The 22,534-nt window shown below is 36.8% G+C and overlaps 1 protein-coding gene across 2 annotated transcripts in view; it reads right to left on the minus strand.

Annotated features, from left to right (window-relative positions):
• Positions 1-22,534, minus strand: part of TAB2 (TGF-beta activated kinase 1 (MAP3K7) binding protein 2) — a 79,788-nt gene that overhangs the window by 23,048 nt on the left and 34,206 nt on the right. For both annotated transcript variants that reach the window (XM_060115150.1, XM_060115149.1), the window contains exons 2-3: positions 15,150-15,340; positions 6,302-7,802 (exon numbers count right to left, since the gene is read on the minus strand). In XM_060115150.1, the coding sequence (XP_059971133.1) occupies positions 6,302-7,802; positions 15,150-15,251 (1,603 nt within the window). In that variant the 5' untranslated portion in view covers positions 15,252-15,340. The remainder of the gene's footprint in view (positions 1-6,301; positions 7,803-15,149; positions 15,341-22,534) is intronic.

Below are 22,534 nucleotides of genomic sequence, written 5' to 3' on the forward strand. Positions count from 1 at the left end.
CTTCAGAAATGGAATGTGCTGCCTTAGGAGGCAATTTGTCCCTCAGAAAGCATGCAGTACACAATGGGTTTATGCTTGACAGGGGTCCTGCAGGACCAACTGCTGGATGGCTAAGTGGACTGGATAACGTTTGTTGCAGAGTTCTAGATGAAACAAGTCTCTTCCAGCCTTGAGATTTATTCCAAATTAAAAAGGTAGGTAGTCTTAAGACCAGGAAGAACCTACGAGAAGTAGGCCAGATTCGAAAGGAAAAAAATTCTTTAAGTGGTTTGAAGTCAAGCTTAATTACTGAGTTAATTTAATGTGGTGACCTCAATGTCAACATAGTGAGTCAACGTTCGAAAAAAGGCATTTCCAATCAGCAGGTGAATCAAAGTGCAAATTTTAAAATTTAAATTAATTTCTAGTTCCTTTTGAAAAGAATATCTAGCCCCCTCAATTTTTGTCATGATTAGCATTTTTATTAAATCTCATTAAATAGAAAGGTGTTGTGATTTGGAGGGAAGTACTGCTGATAAAAATGACAAGGAATGAGAAAGTCCAAGAAGCTCATTTTGTCTCATACATTTTCTTATTTGTATTTCTATTTTAGGTTTAAAGTCATAGCTGCAGTTTGACAATGTAATGGGACCATAAATGTAACTGGAAAGAAAAGTATTAAAGTATCATTAAAAATGCTTATTACTTTAGCTAGATTAATGCCATAGGTGCTTTCTGTAGCGATAATGGAGAAGAAGAAATCATTTTTGGCAGCAATGTTAGTTTGCTAAGAGCCTCTGGCAACTGTAACAAAACACAGACCACAGGCCACTGCCCCCAACCCCCAACCATGAAAACTGGTTTGAATGAGTGGAGCATTTGTTCTCCACACCTACAGAAGTTTCCAGTGTTACAAAAAGCATACTTTTATGAACGGGGGGAGGACACCAGAAAGTCTCAGAAGACAGTGAATGATTAAGGACTAAAGTATAATTTACTTCCTTTATAGCGGGTGATGGTGATAGACTTGGTGCTGAGATGAGCAGGGTCACGAAAGAAGTTCCATTAACTGTCCTCTTTTTCCATTCTATAGCAGAGGGCATGTGAAACAATAGATCTTTAAAAAACAAATTCTCATTTTTGAAATTTTTATTGTAGTATATTTATATTTCTAATGTTAAATGATAAATAAATGAAAAATAATGTGTTTTGTTTACCACATTTATTTAGGCATGTTCTCGCCGCAATTTGAGAAAAATATTTTCCAATGATTCTAGTACTTGGCTTAACTTGCTTTTCTACTCTGAAACAGTATGCTTCAGGAGCTTTAGAAAGATCAATTTCACTGCAGGAGGCAGGGATATTTCTTTTCTCTTTATTACCCACACCACACAAATTAGAGTTCAGAAAAGATCCTTACTTAAAGATCAGTACTATTCGGGTCACCTCATTTAGTGCTGTGTAAACTGTGAAGCATTACACATGTATAAGTTAACATCGCGAGAGATGCATTTTGCTGGAAAGAACAGTCCTTTGATTTGACTAGAACCAAGTCAATGAAACACTAGATCAAGATTTTGACACTGGATGATACAGAAATCTTGGTCAACACCAGTTCCACACTAAACAGAAGGAAATGAGTTAAGAGGTTGCAGAAGAGCACCCACCCCAGTACAGTGTGCACATGCAGATAACACAAGGGTACACAGCCATACGAATGTCAGAAAATTCCTTACGTATGTAGGTATGCTTAAAGAAAGTGATCACGGTTGTTATAGCTGTCTGGAGGTTGTTCAGTAAAGAGAAATAATTTGAGTGGCCCATTCTGGGGAAACCTGTTTTTTTTGGGTAGGCTTTGAGCTCTCAAAACAGAGCCCTTATTCATTAGCAAAGTTTTTTCTACCTTCAGGTGTCTTTATAAGGTCTTCTGGGACTTCCCTGGCGGTCCAGTGGTTAAGACCCTGCTTCCATGGCAGGGGGCGTGGGTTCGATCCCTGGTCGGGAAACTAAGATCCCGCACGCCACGCAGCGTGGCCAAAAATAAAAGAAAAAAATAAAAAGGTGCTTCCTACATCTACCAAGGGTATTACTTTATTGTTTCAAGTTCTTTCAAATTATATCTATATATTATCTATATTGTGATTTCTTTTGTGATAGCTGCCTGTTTTTATTTATTTTTATTGAGTGATCTTCTAGCTCCATGCTTCTCAAACTGAGGCGAACACAGCCCCTACAGTGGTGCACCAGGGGTTATATGAAGGTACAAGATAAACCTGAAGCATCTTTCCAGAGGGTTTGTTTTGAAAATCTGGACAGACAGTGCCGTGGGCTCTGTTAACTGCCTACGCGAGAGTCCTGACGCCACTACTTGTCCCTTGGCTGGTATTTAACCTATCCGTCCCTAAGTATTTTAAGCTGAAAACAGGACTACTACTAGTGCCTATTTTATAGTTGGTTGTGAGAAATAAATGGGCTTTCAGAACAATGCCTAGCACATTATAAGTTTTCAGCAGGTATTAGCTGTTATATACCTTAATATTAGATTATTCATTTCCCTGTTGAGCAAATATAAGCAATGATGGAGAGACAGGAAATGCTGGGAGGTGGACTCAGATAGGGAGATCAGGGAGAGTCTCATTGAAAAGGTAGACTTCTGAGTAAAGACTTGAAGGGAGTGAGGGAGTTAACTGTGGAGTCAGGGAGAAGAGAACTTCAGACAGAGGGGATAGCAAGGACAGAGGCCCTAAGGTATGCCTTCTATGTTTAAAGAATAGTAGCATGAAGGCCAGCTGGGCTGGAACAGAGTGAGGGAGGCGGTAAGTAAAAGGAAAAGAGACGGGGGAGAGGCAGTGGATCGCTGAATGAACTAGGTAGTGATCATGTGCAGAGGAGTCATATGACCTGACTTTGGTTTTTAAAACTGTATCCCAGTGGATGCTGAGTTAAAACAAGACCATAAGTAGGCAGGGGTGAAAGCAGGTAGGCTACTGCAATCATTCTTCTAAGAGACGGCAGTAGCTCAGGCCAGAGTGGTGACAATGAAGGGGCTGGTAAGAAAAACGAGTTCTTGATATACTTTGAAGGTTAGAGTTGACAGGATTTATCGTCAGATTAGATGTGAAACGTGAAAGAAGGACAGAGTCAGTGGTATTTCTGAAGTTTCTGGCCTGATTAAGCCGCCATTGATGGAGATAGGAAGAGTAAGTTCGGGGCAACGTCAGGAGTTGTTTCAGACATAGTAGACTTGGGATGCCTAGTGAACATTCAAATGGACATGTTAAGTAGGCAGTTAATCAAACTGCTTGAAATTCAGGAAATAAGTCCAGGTTAGAGCTACAAATTTGGGAGCTGTTAGCATAGAATAATATTGAAAGTTATGAGGCTGACTGAGATCATCTAGGGAATGGTAAGGACAGAAAAAGGATTGAACCTTGAGGCTTTGATCTCACTTCTTTGAACAAAGAAGTGGAAGAACAAAGAGGTGAAAGGTCAGGGAGAACCACCAAAGAATAAAGGGAGGGGTGGAATCCTAGTGTACTATCCTATAGTAAGCCAAATGAACAAAATGTTTCACAGAGAAGAAGGTGCTTGACGGCGGCAAACGCTACTGATACAGATCAAGGAAGACAAGGGCTGAAAGACCACTGGGTTTAGTAATGATGCCGTCACTGATGACCTTGACAGGAGCAGTTGTGGCTGACTGCAGTGGGAAAAATCCTGACTAGAGAAGACTCAAGAGAGAGTGGGAGAGAAGTTGAAGTTAGCACATTTAAGCAACACTTTATTTTCACACTCCAGTTAGTGTACGAATATCTCACATCTACTTTAAGCAAAAATTCCCCTTATCAAGTTATCTTCATAACATAAATTACTCTCTGGGGGTGGTGGTGGGAGGAGGAGAGACACAGATGAGGGAGATTAAGAGGTATAAACTTTCAGTTATGAAATTTTGAGTCACAAGCATAAAATGTACAGCATGGGGAATATAGTCAATAATTACATAATATTTTTGTATGGTGACAGATGACAACGAATCATCGTGATCACTTTGAAATGTATAGAAATACTGAGTCACTATGATGTGTACCAGGAACTAATACAGTGTTGTAGGTCAATTATACTTCAAAAACAAACAAAGAGACATCAGATTTGTGGCTATCAGAGGTGGGGGCGGGGCGGAATTAGATGAAAGCAGTCAAAGGTACAAATTTCTAGTTATAAGATAAATAAATACTAGGGATGTAATGCACAACACAGTAAAGATAATTAACACTGTTGTACGTTGTAAGTGAAAGCTGTTAGGCATAAATCCTAAGAGGGACTTCCCTGGTGTTCCAGTGGTTAAGAATCGGCCTTACAATGCAGGGGATGCGGGTTCGATCTCTGGTCGGGGAACCAGGATCCCACATGCCACGGGGCCACTAAGCCCACATGCAGCAACTACAGAGCCCACGCACTCTGGAGCCTGCACACCACAACTACTGAGCCCACCTGCTATAACTGCTGAGCCTGTGCGGTCTGGAGCCCGCCCGCCACAACTAGAGAGAAGCCTGCACGCCGCAACAAAGAGCCCATGTGCCACAAAGAAAGATCTTGCATGCCGCAACTAAGACACGATGCAGCCAAAAAAATAAATATTAAAAAAAAAGAATAAATCCTAAGAGTTCTCAGTCAGAAGGAAAAAATATTTTAAAATCTATTTCTTTAATATTGTATCTATATGAGATGATGGATGTTCAGTAAACCTACTGTGGTAATCATTTCATGATGTACATATGTAAATCAAATCATTATGTTGTACACCTTAAGCTTATACAATGCTATATGTCAGCTGTATATCAATAAAACTGGAAGAAAAATATTACTCTCCATTTAAGAATCAGTAACTATCCAAACATAGGAAATCTATTATTTTGATGGAAGGAGAGTTCAAGAAAGGACTTTGAGGGAAGAACAGGAATTAAGTATCAGTGGAAAAAAATACTGTTATATTAAAAATAATTTACTGCCAAAACTAAACAAAAATGGTTCCAGTTTAGTCACAGATTTATGGAAAATAAAGTCTCAGCACAATTTCTAGTGAAATCAGAATCACCCATGGAGCTTTAAAACACACACGAGCACCCATGCACATGTGCACCCAGGCTTCACCATTAAGAAGCTCTAATTGAGCAAGTGTGGACTGAATCTGGGCATTTTTATGTTTTGAAAGCTTCGTAGGTGATTAAAGAATTTGAAAGCACCACAGCCTAGCTTGGGTTGTGAATCACTAGAATATAATTGTTTAAAACATAAAATAAACCAAAACAATCAGGCTCCTCTAAGAAACTCAGCAGTAAAATCACTACTTTTAGAATTTCTAAAAAGGACAAGTGGTACTAGTAGTAGTAGGAGGCTACATGCTGCATGGGGTGATGATGTAGTATTTTCCAATCTATAATACTTAGAACAATTCATTGGCGATATAAGGATGATTGAGATACATCCTTACTCTAAAGGACTCCAGCTAATTTACAAAACCTGCGTCAATAGTCAAGACAAACATCCTCTCCTTTTTTATCTGAATGAATTTAACAGTTTCCTACGGAAGATTAAATAACTTAAGGGGTCAGATAAAATGTGATATGATAGAAATTATCTCTAATTGAATTAATACAGATATAATTTAGTATTATGCCAATATTAACTAGTCTATTCCAGAAAAGGACAATCAAGTGAGATAGATTTAAAACTAATGTCCTCATTCACAATTCCAAACAAAAAGAAAGGTTGCACTAACTGATATTTAAGGGAGACTGAAAGAAATAAGTATCGGGAACAGGACTCAAATTTCTCTTTGAGTTATTCAAGAATTCACAGCAATTTAAACTTTGTTATAAAATAAGACAAATAATGTTGTATTAGAAAAATGAAGAACAGAGAATTCTTCTGGTCAAAGAAGGCAGATTTACTATATTAGTTCACTAATCTCTTATTAAAATGTGTTTTTATGAATTTTTATTTGAAGAAAATTTAAGGGAAAATCTGCATCACTACAGGTGACAGTTAACTGAAAAGAAAGTTTTATAAACGTTAAGAAAACAAACAAATCAAGAGTTGATGACTCTGAAGATCTGATAAGGCTATCATTCAAGCTTCAAGTTATAAGATAAAACTAATATTTAAAATTTATATGAATACTCTCAAAGGTTCTTAAGGTAGTATTACTTCAGGCAACATTTAAAAGATAAAATGATAGTGATATCCACTTCTGCCGTGAAATCAACTGTACACCAATTAAGTCCAGAATGGACAATGATCCCATTGCCAGTATTATTATTACCTTGTGTGTAGGCAGCATCATCAGATCCCATACTCAACTTCCGTGCTTCACTTATTCTATCCACATGTGCTAAAGCAGGGTCCGTGAGGTGCTGCATATTCTCTGTTTCTACATAATGATCAGGATGGTTCAGAAGATTTGTAAGTTCAAAGGTAGGGGACACCACCCCTGGTGAAACTGCAGGGGGTTTATTGGGAGAAACTGTAATTTTGAAAGTATATTTTGTATTGGGTTGAGTGACCACCACTCGAGGAGAAGTTGCAGAGTTATTGCCTATCGCTCGGCTTTTGGGAGGGTGGTGATGAATAAAGGCAGGCCCCATGCTCACTTGCCCGGACATATTCCTGGAGGCAGCAGATGCTCCAGAGTTTGTGGATATGACGAGAGTGGGCTGATTCCGCATGACCTGCTCATCTCCTGTGGTGGCGTTAGCTGAAATATAGACCTTAGGTTGACTACGGGACATCACCTCATCGGTATTTGGGGGACTGGCAGCTATGTAAACAGTGGGCTGATTTCTGTTTAAGGTCTGGCTGTTGACCGAAGAGGAACTGCTGGAGGTTCGAGGTCCAGAAGAACGCAGTTTTGAAGAACTGCTTCTTTGCGGGGGTTCAAGTTTGATTTCAATCTGGTTTTTCCGAGGTCCTGTTGAAATATTCTGAATGTTATATTGGCTATGGGCAGAAGACTGTGAGCTACCAGACGAATGAATTGTTGGTGGTTGTGGAGTAGTAGGTGAACTGATGGGCATGTAGACATGAGAGGTCTGGTGGCCTTGCTGATTTGGCTGCTGGGCTGAGGTATGTGGCAGAGGATTAGATGCAGGATATGTAGTCCAGGGACCAGGTTGTGAAGGTTGATAAACTTGTTGAGGGTTCATGGGATTAAACTGAGATACCCAGCCAGAATGCTGTTGTGTCTGTCGAGTTGTACCACTAGGAGTTGTAATGTAGGGCCTAATATAGATAGAATTTCCCTGTGGACTGTTAAGTACAGGTGGAGGTACACCATGTATGTGCAAAGATGTAGGAGTATTACGACCAGTCTGGATATTTGGGGCTAACGTTACCATAATGGGATTAAATCTTGGAGTTTGTTGAGAAAGGTTAGATGTTCCTTTGCTGCCTAAGTGAAATCCAAGATGTGGCGCTGAATTTGAAGCACCAGATGTACTGGACATTCCAAACACATTAAAGCCTTGAGGAACGTGAGCTGGTGCTGTCTGTGGCTCCTGCTGAAATAGTTCATTATTGGACTGACCACCTTGAAGCTGTCCATCACTAATGCTGTGCGTTAGAGTCCTACTTCCATTCATTCTATTCCCTTCTCTTCCATGGTGGTAAACATTCTGTGACTGCAAGTCCAAGTTGAGAGAAGTCATGTGATTGCGTAGACCAGAAATTCCAGAATCATCCGAAAAATTCAAGTCTCCTTCACCGTAAAGATACCTTGTACTCTCCTGAGAGAGAACTGCACAGCAGGCATCCAGGTTATTATTATTCTATAAGACAAAATAAAAACAGCTTGTGTTGACAACCAGAAGCCAATGCATATACTCTCATCACTACTAAAATATCACATGATTAACAAGAGATTAGTTAATACAATTATAACAGATACACTTGAGCTCTTTTACCTGAGAAGAACTAGTATTTATGCAAATAGTTGAATTAAAAATCCTCACTACTAATGTAAGCGAAAAGTTCTCTAACTAGCAATAGCTAAAAGTGAACCAAGTCATTATTCTGTTTTAGGAGTTATTTTATAGTAAAATGGATTCATGCAAATATAGTAAAATTACAACTTAATTAAAAATGCAGTTTGAATTTTGAACAAAATATAAGCATTCAACTTAAGCATATAATACTGTATAATATTTTGCATATTCATGTGCTATGTAATTCTTTTAAACCAATGACCTTTTAAAAACTCTTATTTGTGGTATTTAAATTAAGAAGTTCTAAAATTCATAACAAAGGCATTATAATTCCTTATGTGCTTCCTCTTGTGTTAAAAACAAACAAACCACATACATATACATATGTAATGTGAGATCAAGGTAGCCTCCAGAGTAACTGAGTTCATATATTTGCCTTTAGATAGCATCATATAATTCTACTCCAGAGAAATGAAAAACAAAACAAAAAAAAATTAGACTGTTTCTAAAGAATTCTCAAAAGAAACTAACCACTATTTATAAATAATCCATAAAAATATTTACTGAACACCTACGATACGTACATCATTCTGTTTGAGACTGTGGAAGACTCAAATGATGTACAAAACCAGACTTTTCCCTAGAAGAGCTTGCAACTCAATTAGGGAGACAAACCATGGATTTACAAAAAGGTAACATTATTAAAACATGAATATATGTCAAATAATAAGTGGTATTGAAGTTCAACAGAGAGTTAATACCGTAGGCTACTGTAGAAAGGACTGTGTTAATGAGGGAGGTATAATCTCATGGGTTTCACAGTATATGTAGGACTTGGACAGGAAAAAAGGCATTCCTGGTGAAGGGAATGGCATGCCTAAAGACAGACATAAATGTGATAGTAAGGAAAAGTATGTTCTAAACAAGGTGACTGGAGCAGATCTGGCTGGAGTTAAAGGTTTGTATTGGAAATTGTGTGGAACAAATTGTTAGAAAAGCAGATTGCGGTTAAATAATTGGGGCTTGTTAAAAATGAGTTATACTAGAGTTTGGGCTTTAATACAGGCAATGGGGAGAGCCACTGAACATTCATTAACAAGAAGTGAAGACACAAAGGGTGTTTGGGGAAGATAAAGAACTCCACTGATACTTAAGATGAAGAGGAAAGGAAAACTTTTTGACAAGAAGATCGGTTAGAAGATATGAAATAATGACTGATGGTGGAAACAAATTATGAAAAACTACAAATAAACAGTCAACACAATTTGGCTATAAGGGAGAAGGAGAATTCAAAGACAACCGGAAGACAAGAGCCTGACAGAAAGGGGACAGTTTTAGACGTAAAGAGGATGAATATAGCCAAGTTAAAATGTCTACAGGTGGTTTGACATGAGATAAAAACTTATTAGAGAAAATGGAACTAAAAGGCATCTCGAAGTCTTGTTAAGAAATGTCAGTCCAGAGTTTGACCAGATAATACGAAAGAAAAGATTAGTGAGCAACATTTGACTTTTTTTCTTCCCCAAATGAACACTTCAAATCTCTCATGCTATAAAAATCCTTTTATCCTACACATAACTCTGAATTGATACATACTAGTTTTTCAAAGAAAATTTAAAAATTCATCACAATCTTTATCAATTGATTACTCCTTACCATAGTGAGACCTTATCTTTTGCCAAACCTAATTGGTGCTTTTTGCTTCAAGCTAAGTTTATTGATATTCTTAGTAAATTCTTCTCCCTCCTAAGCCAAAGCTCACAAAGACCTCTTCTTCTCATCTCCTTTCCGACATTCCCAAATTAAAATGTATATTCCCTACTAAATCCAATCCCACACTTCCTTTTTAAAAGCTGACACTCCTATTTAAAAAGTCTTCTTCTCTAATTCTCTTGAGCTCTCAAAAATCCTTTCAATTCTTTATAATCTCTCATTATTTAATATGTCCTAGTCCCAGCTGTGCCATAACTCACGTGCCCTTAGGTTTTTTACTCTCTACAGACATTAGTTTCTTATCAGCAAAACATAAAAGAACTTACAGGGATTTTACAAGGCTACAATAGGATAAAAGGAAACGTACTTTTTATTAAACATTTCATTTTAGAAAAATTTAAACATGTATGAAAATAGAGAGTAAATATGACAAACTCTCCTATATTCATCATCCATCTTTAAAAATATCAATATATGGCAAATCTTTCTTCATCCAATGTGTATGCCCCAGCTGCTCCCTTCATCAAGCTAGATCAAGCCTGACATTATTTCATTTCCATCTCTAAATACTTCAATATGTATCTTAAAACATAACCACAATGCCATTATCATACCCTAAAATAATCAACACTTAAGATCGCATAATATCCAAATAGTGTTAAAGTCCCTTGATCGTCTCATAAGTATCTTCTTAGTTAGTTTAAACCAGGATCTAAGCAAGGTCCACATATTTCATTTGGTTGATATGCCTCTTAGATTTCTTATAATAATAATTAATCCTCCCCTCTTTCTCAAATTTTCTAAGCCATTTGTTTTTTGAAAAATGATCATTTGTCCAGCAGATTTCCCATCTGGATCAGCTGAATGCACCCTGTGGTATCAATATTTTCTGTATTTCACTGTGAACTAGAAGGTATAACTAGAGGTGTGCGCAGGTTCATATACAAATTGTTAGCAAGACCCTGTATGGGCTTTATTTCATAGTGTATCACACAGGAGGCACAATAATATATCTGCCTGTCTTTTTGTGATCTTAAGGCTGATTGGTAGGTTCTGATGTTGTCACAGCTTGATCCAGCTAATGATTTTTTTTTTTTTTTTTTTTGCGGTACGCGGGCCTCTCACTGTTGTGGCCTCTCCCGTTGTGGAGCACAGGCTCCAGACGCACAGGCTCAGTGGCCATGGCTCACGGGCCCAGCTGCTCCACGGCATGTGGGATCTTCCCGGACCGGGGCACGAACCCATGTCCCCTGTGTCGGCAGGCGGACTCTCAACCACTGCGCCACCAGGGAAGCTCCAGCTAGTGATTTTTATCAGCCAATGATAATCACCGTTTAGAAACTTTATCTCATTAGGGGTTGCAAAATGGCGCTATTGGTGATATTCCAAATATAAGATTCCTTTATCATGTATTAGCTGCAATTCTTCCTCATAGAACTTGATCTCTTTAACTATTTACTTACTCTTTGCACAGAAGAGGCAGGATAAATAAGTTCTCTTTACTGGTTTTTAGAATAATGAATTGGTGCCCTAGCAACTTCCAAAGGTGACACTTATTTTCAGTATTATTATAAACTCCTGTATCTTTAACATTTTGATATGTGTCAACTGACTGTGGTCATTATATCCTATCTTCAGCCTAGTGGGAATGTCTCCAAATTGGCTCCTGTGTACATATGACATGAGCTCATTAGTCTTTCATAGCTTCCTTGCTTTCTAATATGACAAGATGTCTAAGATCATCTTGTACACTTCTTATCCCAGACCTGGGACCAGCTGTTTCCCAAAGAAGCGCTGGCTACTTTTAGTGGGAAACTGTATAGAACTCCCTTGAAGTGTATCAAAAGAGATGGGATGAGTTTTTAAAAGGTTGAAAAATCACTGCTTTTTTGTATATATACAAATCTGCATTCTTTTCAAAACCACAAAAGAGTCTGAATCATTTTTTTCAGTTCATCTTTCATTTTTCCCCAAGCTTCTTGCACAGAGACATTACAGACAATATCAAAGTATACACTATAATCATCCTTCTCAAACTCTGATTCATTCACTCTTTCAACCAGTATCTACTGAGCATCCCAGTAGGATGTAGAAAGGAATATAATCGCTGCTCTTAAGGATCTCACAGTCCAGTGGAGGAGATAAATGTGTACGCAAATAAATATAATGTACAATGGTAGGTGTTTTAATAAAAATATGAATAAGGATTATGGGTGGAGGGTACCTGAGAAGGCTTCAATTAAGGATATGGTAAGTAACACATTACTTTGAAAAGAAATAGCAATTTTAAACTTACAGATTTAATCGTCATATTAAAAGAATTAAAAACTAGTGAAAATTTCAGTTAAAAAAATTAGTGTCAACTATGCAATATTTTTACACTATTCTAAGTTATGATTTAATTACCAAATTTTAAAGATATGAATTACATCCACTGATAACATAGCTATCTTAGAGAATCCACAGCACAAAGAAATGATGTGAGTAGTTCCAAAAAGAGGGGGCTGAACAGTAAACAAAGTCAGGAAGAGAACAGAGGATAGATATTTCTGTTCTCCTCCTAAGAACATGTATACAAAGTGGTAGTGTGACATGATCCTTTAGCTACTAATTTTCAATATTCTATATACTTTTTTTTTTCATCTAGAAAAGTTCTGAACCAGTATATTATAGGGAGGATCTCTCCAGAGAAAAGACAGCCTACCCAACTGAGAAAGGGAGAGCAGCTCCCAAAAGAAAGGCTGTCACCAAATAAGAGGTGTTTATACTACATTTAGAGGTAGCTTATTTGCTGTTACAGTTTAAAAGTAACTCTAAATTTGGGAAAACTTACACCTTAGTTGTATCCCCAGAGGAGTCCTCCCCATTCCTTGCTTGTCACATTTTTGTTATATCAGCTAAAAGGGACATTATTCAAATGATTAGCAACTCACTTTAAAGAGAGTTGGGTGTTGGGAAGCATGTCATATGGAGGTTTGTTTTTGTAAAACCAGATTAACACAGTGAAGGTTGATACAACTGGGTGCCCAAAAGAAATTCTAAATCATCTATTTTCTATTTTTTGGTAAATTCGAAAACATGTTTACTTATTTTATTTTTTAAAAAACTAGGTAATTCATTTTAAAAAACTAGGTAATTCATTTACAAAGATCAAAACAATATTAAAAGATACACGCTGAGAAGTCTCACTCCCATATGGCCTGTTCCTCCTTACCCACCATGGGTAACCATCTTTTATTAACTTTGTTTTTAATCCTTCTAGTATTTCCTTATGCAAACAGGGGCAAACATACATACATGTGAATATTTATTTATAGATGTATTTACATACATCTATATATACTGCTCTATATTTTTTTTTAACTTAATATATCCTGAAGATCATACTGTAAGAGTTTGTCTCTCCTCCCTCTCTCCCCTCCCCCTCCATGTTCTGGACAGTTCTTTCAGTAGCAAATCTTATACAATCTTACTGAAGAACCTATAGTATTTTTGTATTTTTCAATGACTCACTGAACATTCTCAGTATAGTCTTATCAGAAAATGCTATTTGAAAAATTAGGAAGAGGTACCTGAGTTCTAGGGGAAGATACCTTCCCCTCACTATCTCTGCTTCTTCCCATACTCTCTTTAGCTTCTGACTCCATTTTTATTACCCTTTTTTCCTCTTTCATTTCACTGCACATCCGATATCAATACGGACTACTGATTCATTCACCAAATATTCATTATGGGCCTTCCACTATTATTACTGTTATTCGTATTGGTTGCTAACATTTATTGAGCACTCATTATGAATCAGGTAGCCTACTAGTTGCTTTCCTGCATTATCACATTTAACTCTCTGTGAACTTTCTTTATTCCCATTGTACCCCTGAGGAAAATGAGGGTCGGAGAGGTTAATTCAATTGCTGCTAATAACTGTCAAATCTTGAACTCAAGTCTCTTTATCAGCAAAATATATACTATTTGTTATTATTTAAATTTATTTCCCCCTACCTTTAAACTGAGGTATGATTGATAAATAAAAACTGTATATATTGTGGTTGTACATGATGTTTTTTAAAGGTATACAATGTGATGATTTAATATACATATACATTGTACAATGGTTACTACAATTAACACATCCACCACTTCACATAGTCAACTCTTCTTTCCTTCCTTCCTCCATCCCTCCCCCCACCCTGGCTTCTTTCTTTCTTTCTTTCTTTTTTGGTGGTAAGCATACTTAAGATCTGTTCTTCTAGCAAATTTCAAATATACAATACAGTATTATTAACTCAAAACATACGCTCTTAAACAGTATACCACAGAAAGAGCCAGACATGTTTGGAGAATTCCAATCAGTTGAGGATGATTATAGCATAGGGTGTGGGGGAGGAAGGACTGGGTAAGAGATCATGCCGCAGAAGAAGGCAGGATTTTAGATCACAGACCTAGTATGTCCTAGTCAAGATATATAAACTTTACTCTGAAGGGTATAGGGAACAACCATGAGGTTTTTAAACAGGTAGATATATGATAAAATCTGCATTTAAAAAGACATTTTTAGCAGAAGTGAGGAGGATAGATAGGAGAGACCAAAGCTGGGTTAGACTAAAGGTGGGTAGACCAATTAAATGTACAGATAAAAAGATGATAGGGTGTGAACAAAATGTAGTCACTTGCTATCAAGTACAGATATTAAGCCTTTAAAGTTTCATATAATTTCAAACTTTAAAAATCATTCATCAAGAATAAATATGTCTGAAACCAAATCACTGTTTTATATCTCCATTTTTACAAGCTGAAAAATAGTTCTTGATAGAAAGATTTCCAGTTTAATCAAATGAGAAGGTACACTATCACTAAATATTTAGAATTACGGATTTCTAAAATTGTACATACTAAGAAAAATGTAAAAATTTATTAGATAGTGGTATTAATTGGAAAACTTACAGATTAAATTAAAAGATATAAAAAGAAACATTTTTCTTCTTTAGAATTGGGACTTCAGGCATTGTCTAGTCAAATTTCCTCATTTTACAGATAAGAAAACTAAAGTACAAAAGAAGGCATATTACTTGTCAAATATGTTTAGGGTGCCCATTTAGGATTAGATCCCAAGTTTCCTGATTCCTCCTTATTGAATGATTTTCTCACTTTCATATGAAGACCTGGAATTTTTAAAAGTTCTGGCAAAATGGGGAAAGGGGGGAGTGAAGAAAGCTCATAGTAAGTGTGGACCATGTATCAGTGCTTTATATTGAGATCTCATTTAATCCTCACATCTACTTTACAAGGTAGGTATTATCCATATGACAGATGGGGTACAGAGAGCCTAATAACTTGCTAAAGGCCACATGACTATCAGACACCAAAGCTCATCTCTCCATCATAGTACACTAATGCCAAAGAAGATAAAAGAGTTTTCTTTCAGTGTTTAAAAAAATACCAAGTTTGTATTAATAAATTCAGAAATCATTGAACACTGACCTGTAACATGCACCTGGATACAACAACTTCAGGTACTTCAGGGAATTTTTGTCGCAGGTCATGTAAAACCTGAAAATCAATTTGGTGGCTTCCTTGGGCCATTCGTATATTGCCTGATCAGGACTATTTGTACAGTAGGCAATTCTAGGCCTTAGTGGAAACAGTACTCATCTCTTCTGTCCAAGCATTTTCTGTGAAAGAAAGAAAAAAAACTTTAATGAGAACTGTTATAGAATGAATATTGTTGTGGATTCAAAATTTCAATACAAAAGGGTATGTGCTTTAGTACCTAACATTTAATATAAACTATAAAAATATTATTTAGTCCTATAATGCTTCCCATATAGTTATACTGTGTTTTCAGTTTATAACTACTGGTGGCAAACTTTAAAATGTTCTAATTCCTATGTATTTGTATGCTTTATAAGGGCTGTGCCAAAAGGCATTCAAATAAGAAACTGTCACGGTTGTTTTAAAAGGGAAAACTGAGTAACTTTACTGATTTTTTTCTTAATGATCAGAGGACAGCCTAAGGTAAGTAATCTTGTTTATTCTACTTAAAATTTTTAAAGTTTGGATCCTGAAAAAGTTTGGTCCTACAAATAGCTTTGCCTGCTTTGTCTAAAGCTGATCTGTAAATCAAAACATTTGATATTTTGCCTTAATTTTCAGATATACTTAATCTTTAAATGTGTAATCAATTCATTCTCAGGGGCTTAGCAGCATTTGATTCCCTCTGTTTCTATAAAATCAATATTTTAAAAATACTAATGCTTGGGCCCCAACCCCAGAGGTTCTGACTTAATTGGCTGGGAGCAGCATGAGCGTGTGGATATTTAAAAGCTCCCCAAGTGATTCTAACGTATGGCCCAAGTTGAGAATTACCTAACTTACTTATATTCCTAATGTAAACCGTGTTTAATCTTGAAAGCCTCTTTGGGATATAAATAGTATAAAGTATATTAAACCTAAATAACATATTAAAATATTTAAAATCATTTCATTTGCATAATAATTAAAATACATTTCATTTTAGTATAAATTTGACAATAAGACAATCTCTTTAAAACAAATTTCTTATCTGTAGTATTTCTCTTTTCCATAAGCTTAAATACAAGTCTGTAAACTCTATGAATATAGGAATTAGGTCTCTTTTGTCCATTATTACACACCTAGAGCTCTGTAGACAGTTTTCAGCATAACAGTAGATAGTAAAACACTCTTGAGTAAAGTTAGTTATGATAGGACTCCCGAATCCTCAACACAATAAGAGCTCATTGAGATATCATGTTTGGTAAAGACTCTCAAGCTTTTTATTATCATTTGGTTAATTTTTCCTTAATTCTTTTGTCTGTGTGACTTCAGCTTAGTTACATCTCACAGGTAAAAGCACTGCCAAACCAAGTTATCTGCATTACACATTTCTCAAATGTATTTCTAAAACACACACACACAATTTTTAGCACTCAATGTAGTTTTTCTAGAAATGGGTTGCAGGAGAAAAGAAAAGTACTGGAAATTAGTAAAGATATTTTAACATAACAATAAGGGGCGATAAACAGGCTGCAGTACTGCTCATCTTGAGAAAGTCTCCTTGACTTCACTCCAGCTATCAGCTCATTTATCTGCCCATTCCCTCTTTTGGGCTAAACTCCTTGAAAGTTCTAGACTAATATAACCAGCTGCCTGCCTCACATATCCTTTTGGATATCTAAAATTCACTTCAAACTTACTATGTCCAAAATTGAACTCTCAATTTTCCCCCATCCAAACCAAACCTTTCCCAGTCTCTTTCATCTCCGTATATGGTACCACCAGTCATTCAGTTGGTCCTTTTCACATGCCATATCTAATCCATTATAAAGTTTTGCTGGCTGTTATCTGTAAAAGAATATTCTGAATCTGACCACTTCTCCCCACCTCTATTACTGCTCTTGTCCAAGCCGCCATCATAGTTCCCCTAGACTACTACTGTGAAGGTCTCTTAACTGGTCTCCTCCCTGCCTTAACCCTTTGCTCTACCCCCACCTCCCACTCTATTGAACAGAGTGATCTTTGTGAAAGTAAATCAGGACAACCATTTCCCCAGCTGCAAAATCCTAAACAAGGCCCCTGGCTAACTATCACCCCTGGGGCTTTGTCTCCTACCACCATCTTTATTCCCTCAGTTCCGAACTCAGTTCCCTCACACGGGTTAGTTTCCAAAGAGAAACCAATCTCATTCCTCCCTTAGGGCTTTTAGACTCCTTGCTCCTTCTGCCTGGAACACTTTTCACTCAGATACTTGCATGGCTCTCTCTCTTACTTCATTAACATCTCTGATCAAATGTCACTTCCTCAGAGACTGCTTCCTTGACCAATCTCTCTATCTAAAATAATGCCACACTTGTTTCCCTTCCCTCCCTATCACATCCTCATACCTTGCTTTTACTTCATAGCATTTATCAATATCTGACATACCTACCTACCCACCTGCCTATCCCTAAAGCGTTAGCTCCACAGGACTAAGAACTTTGAAGTTTACTGCTGTATCCCCAGGATCTAAGTCAAAGATGTAACATTTTTTTGATGAAATAAAGGTTTTACTGTATGGTTTCTTCATACTTTTTGCTTCTAAAATGCATTTCAAATAATCTAGGTTGAAAAGTGGAAAGTACATGCTGGGGTACGTGCAGGCTCTGAAAATAAGACAAGGCAAAGTGAAACCTGTCATCCTCACCAACAACTGCTCAGGTTGAGGAAATCTGAAACAGAGTATTATGCCATGTTGGCCAAAACTGGTATCCATCTACAGTGGCAATAATGTTGAATTGGGCACAGCGTGTGGGAAATACCAAAGAATATGCACAACGGCTATCAATGAGCCAGGTGACTCTGATATCATTAAAAGCATGCCAAAAGAGATAGGTGAAAGTAAATCATGCAAAATTTTTCTATAATAAGACTGGCCAGAGCCTGTTTTAAAAACAACAAACAAACAAAAAGATCTTGATCAAGAAGATCAGTAAACCCTCAACAGGAAAAGCCAAAGAAAACCACACAGAGGCCTAACAGTTGAAGTGCTGAAAACCAAAGAAAAAGAAAATCTTGAAAGGAGCCGAAGAAACGAAATATAGGGAAACAACAATTCAAATGAATGCTGACTTCTCATCAAAAACAGTGGAGTCCAGAAGACACTGAAATGACAAAATTTAAGTGCTGAAAGGGAAAATAAACAATGAATCCACATTCTGCATCCAGCAAAAGTAAACTTTAAGGACAAGGCAAGACAACTATTTTTAAATATAGCCTCTGTGGGTGAGTGAATAAGTTTTACAACTAAACACATTACTGAAACTAACAGGTATTTATTTAATTACGGAAGGAAAACCAAGAAATACTTTATAACTTAATCTGGAAAATTATTTCTAATAATAAACAGAAATATATTTTCTATGGTTAAGATGCAAAATGACTGCTCTTCTGAGAAAATAAAGAAGTCATACTTTATAGGTATGCTTCTAACAGTAGGTGCAAAATTTTGGCACCTAACCCGCCACCAGCTCAAATGATCTAGGAGGAATAATTTCTTAAGGATTCTAAACAGTAGCAGAGTATACACAGTTCTACAAAACCCAACCGTAAATATACTGGAAAGATTTACAAAATGTGCCATGTTCTTTCCTTTCTTAGAGTATGTAAGCAATTTATTTCTGACCTCTCAATATTATGACAGTGCAGAGTACTAAGTGTCAGTTAATGGCTCACTCAGACTTCATGTTATGATAATTATCAAGTCTTCATTTTCACTATTGTTTACCATGGTGAATTCTTCCAGGACTGTAAGAGTATAACACAAATAACGGTTTAACTGTACTCACAAGAAGAGACCACAGTCTTCAGATTAAAAAACGATAAAGAAAAGCAACAGGACTTATAGGTCTGATCAAAATTTGAGCATTTATGAGGTAACTGGATATTTAAAATTAGACTATCATCACCATCCACAACCCATGAATTTAAGGAGTGCCTAGTATGCAGCAGATACTATGTTGGAGATACAAGTATTAGAGTCTACACCCTTGCTCTCCAGGTCGCAGACATTCCTGGATTAAAGGCACATCAAAACAAGCTCATAATTTAGGTAACTATTTTAACTTGTCCACTATTTTATCTTCTGTCTGCCTCCTGCTACCAGATCTGCTGCCTGCTATCTCAGTCCACCTTGTTGCTGACACAGTAATCTTTTTCATTCCTTTCACATCATTCAAAAACAGACTGGAAGGGCGTATATGAGGAAAAACTATAAAGAGCAGCAGCAAGAAAAAGGTAGGGGTCACATTGTGAAGTGCCTTTTGAGCCATTAGAATTTGGAGGTTTTAGCTTCAGGGTAATGGGAAGTCACTGAAAGATTTAAGCTCAGAGGCAGGAAAGGTGACATGATGAAGAAGACCTGTATGTATGAAGAATGGCTATAGTACAGAGAAAAGGGGCAAAAGAATGTATGAGAAGACCAGTTAGAAAAATGCTGTAGTCTAGCCATGAAATAGTTAATAGCTTGTACCACAGAGATAGCAATGGACAGTGAGTAGAAGGAAGATCTTCAGGGATATTTAGGAAGTAAAATTTAATAGAACTTTGAGATGGATTAGATATTGGGGTAAAGAAGGAGGTATAAAGGTTGCTTTCTCATTTGCTCAGATGGTGGTCCCATCTATAAACTAGGGAACAACAGAAAAGGTCCAAGAAAACAAAGGGGTAGATTCTAAGTTTAGTTTTGAACATACTGAGTCTAGGGTACCTTTAAAACCTCAAAACAGTGATATCACAGAGGGAGTTGGGATATATGGACCTGGAGCTCAGAGGAGAGGTCTAGGCTGCAGATAAACATTTGAGAGGCATCTATGGTGCTGGCATTAATTAAAATCTGAGCACAGATGAGACAATCCTACCATATAACTTAAGAACACTCAAAGAAATATATTCTTGGTTATATTATGTATAAAACATTATACAGTCATTATTAATTTTTTCCCTAAAGGCCAACATTCCTTCCAGCCCAAACACTAAACATTATATACAAAAATTGATTTTAAAATATCTTAATTTTTTGTTCTGGAACTATTTTAAGGATATACCCTATAATGAAAAATTAAATAAAAATTTAAATAAGAAAACATGTACACAGTTTTTTAAAAGCCAAACAGTACTACAAAGTTTATCGAGAAACCAGCAATTTCCCTGCCTCATGCCTCTCCACTTTTAACCTATTCCATATTCCACTGTCAACACTGAGCTGTTTCTCCACATTCCTACAAAGATGATTATAGGGCTATTTCTTGATTTTTCAATTTTATGCATTTTCTATGGATTTCCTACCGTGGAAAATGAAGAGTTAGCTTTATAACTTAGTTCCCATCCCATAATATAACCATGCTTCTTCACTCCTATGTCCATCTGCCCAATACTTATTTCACAATTTTTTGCTTAAATCCATATTCAGTATTTATATTACTTTTTCCTGTAAATACTGTTAGTCTAGCCACTTAATCTATTATGAGGAGTGGATTATATCGCCAAGGTCCTTCCCCTACTAGCATTTTGGGAAGAAAAGTGTGTGTGTTGTCAATGAAAAGACTGTAGAATATTAACCATATGTGACCAAAAGCTGGCTTTCCATCAAGTCCAAGAAAACAGCAAAGCTCTCGCAATTCTAACCCCAGGAGAAATGGGGAGAAATGAGAGGGGAGGGGATGGGGTAAACACTACTATTCTACTATTGAAATTATAGATTTAGATGAGATGTATTACTCTTAAACAAACTTTGATAAGAGATTAAAAACAAACAAAACCCCAAAGTATGACTATACAGATATGTAAAAGATTAAAGTTGACTGCTCCTGACCAGGAGGTACCGTACAAAATAAATGATGGAGGAAAGCAAAATTCCCAGAGATCTAACTTTTAAGAAAAAAGGAGTGGACTTCCCTGGTGGTGCAGTGGTTAAGAATCCATCTGACAGGGCTTCCTTGGTGGCGCAGTGGTTGAGAGTCTGTCTACCAATGCAGGGGACAAGGGTTCGTGACCTGGTCCAGGAAGATCCCACATGCCGCGGAGCGGCTAGGCCCGTGAACCATGGCTGCTGAGCCTGCACGTCCGGAGCCTGTGCTCCGCAATGGGAGAGGCCACAGCAGTGAGAGGCCCGCGTACCGCAAAAAAAAAAAAAAAAAAAAAAAAAAAAGAATCCATCTGACAATGCAGGGGATATGGGTTTGATTCCTGGTCCAGGAAGATCCCATGTGCCACGGAGCAACTAAGCCTGTGTGCCACAATTACTGAGCCTGTGCTCTAGAGCCTGCGAGCCACAACTACTGAGCCTGCATGCCACAACTACTGAAACCTGCACACCTAGAGCTTGTGCTCTGCAACAAGAGAAGCCACCGCAGTGAGAAGCCCGTGCACCACAACAAAGAGTAGCCCCTGCTCACCACAACTAGAGAAAGCCCGCACGCAGCAACGAAGACCCAATGCAGCCATAAATAAATAAGTAAATAAATTAATTAATTTATAAAAAAAAAATAAAAAAGGAGTAACTGGTAATGTATCATATAAACTACTTAGATTTACGTAATTTAAACTTGACAAAGTGTTGGCCTTTATTATTAAAGTCTTATTAAAAAAAAGAAATCAAAGAATAAATTAAATGTAACTCTCAGATAAGCTTAAAACTTTCCTAAGCAGTAGAATTTCAAGAAACAATACTCTAACCATCTGTTTCTAAAATTTTCTGGCAAAAGAACATGTTAATAGTTAAAAACAGAAATAACACTGCTAAATATTTCACCCTCAATTTCTACATTAGTGGGCATTGTTTCATTTAATAAGATGAGACAATTAAATGGCTGGTTAAGTATAAATTCTAGGATTCTATAATTTGTGCTCATTTATTTATGAAATTTAATCTGTCACTTACTTGCAGTGTCTTCTTGGGCAAATCATTAAACTCCTCTGTGTCTCAGTTTCTTCACCTACAAAATGGTGATGACAGAGTAGCTACCTCACATGATTTTTAGAATTAAATGAGTAATACACATAAGATAATAAAAAGGAACACAGAGCAAGCAAACAAGTAAATAAAATAGCTTATGTAAATGGTAGCCATTAACACTATCATTTCTTCCTTGTAAAATGAAGGAAACTCCAAGAATTTACAGGAGTAGTGATAACACAGTGAAAATTAATGGTATTACACTTGCCTGGCCTGTAGCAAAAACTACAAACACTAGTAGTAATAATTATTTATTCTAAATATCATGAATTTCCACAAAGTACAAAGGAACAAAACCTTAGCAAACACAGCTACAGGCCACTCTGGCTGAAGAACACTGAAGGAGTTGACTGAGCCT

The sequence above is a fragment of the Mesoplodon densirostris genome, chromosome 12 (genome assembly GCF_025265405.1).
Source record: "Mesoplodon densirostris isolate mMesDen1 chromosome 12, mMesDen1 primary haplotype, whole genome shotgun sequence".
Taxonomy (NCBI): domain Eukaryota; kingdom Metazoa; phylum Chordata; class Mammalia; order Artiodactyla; family Ziphiidae; genus Mesoplodon; species Mesoplodon densirostris.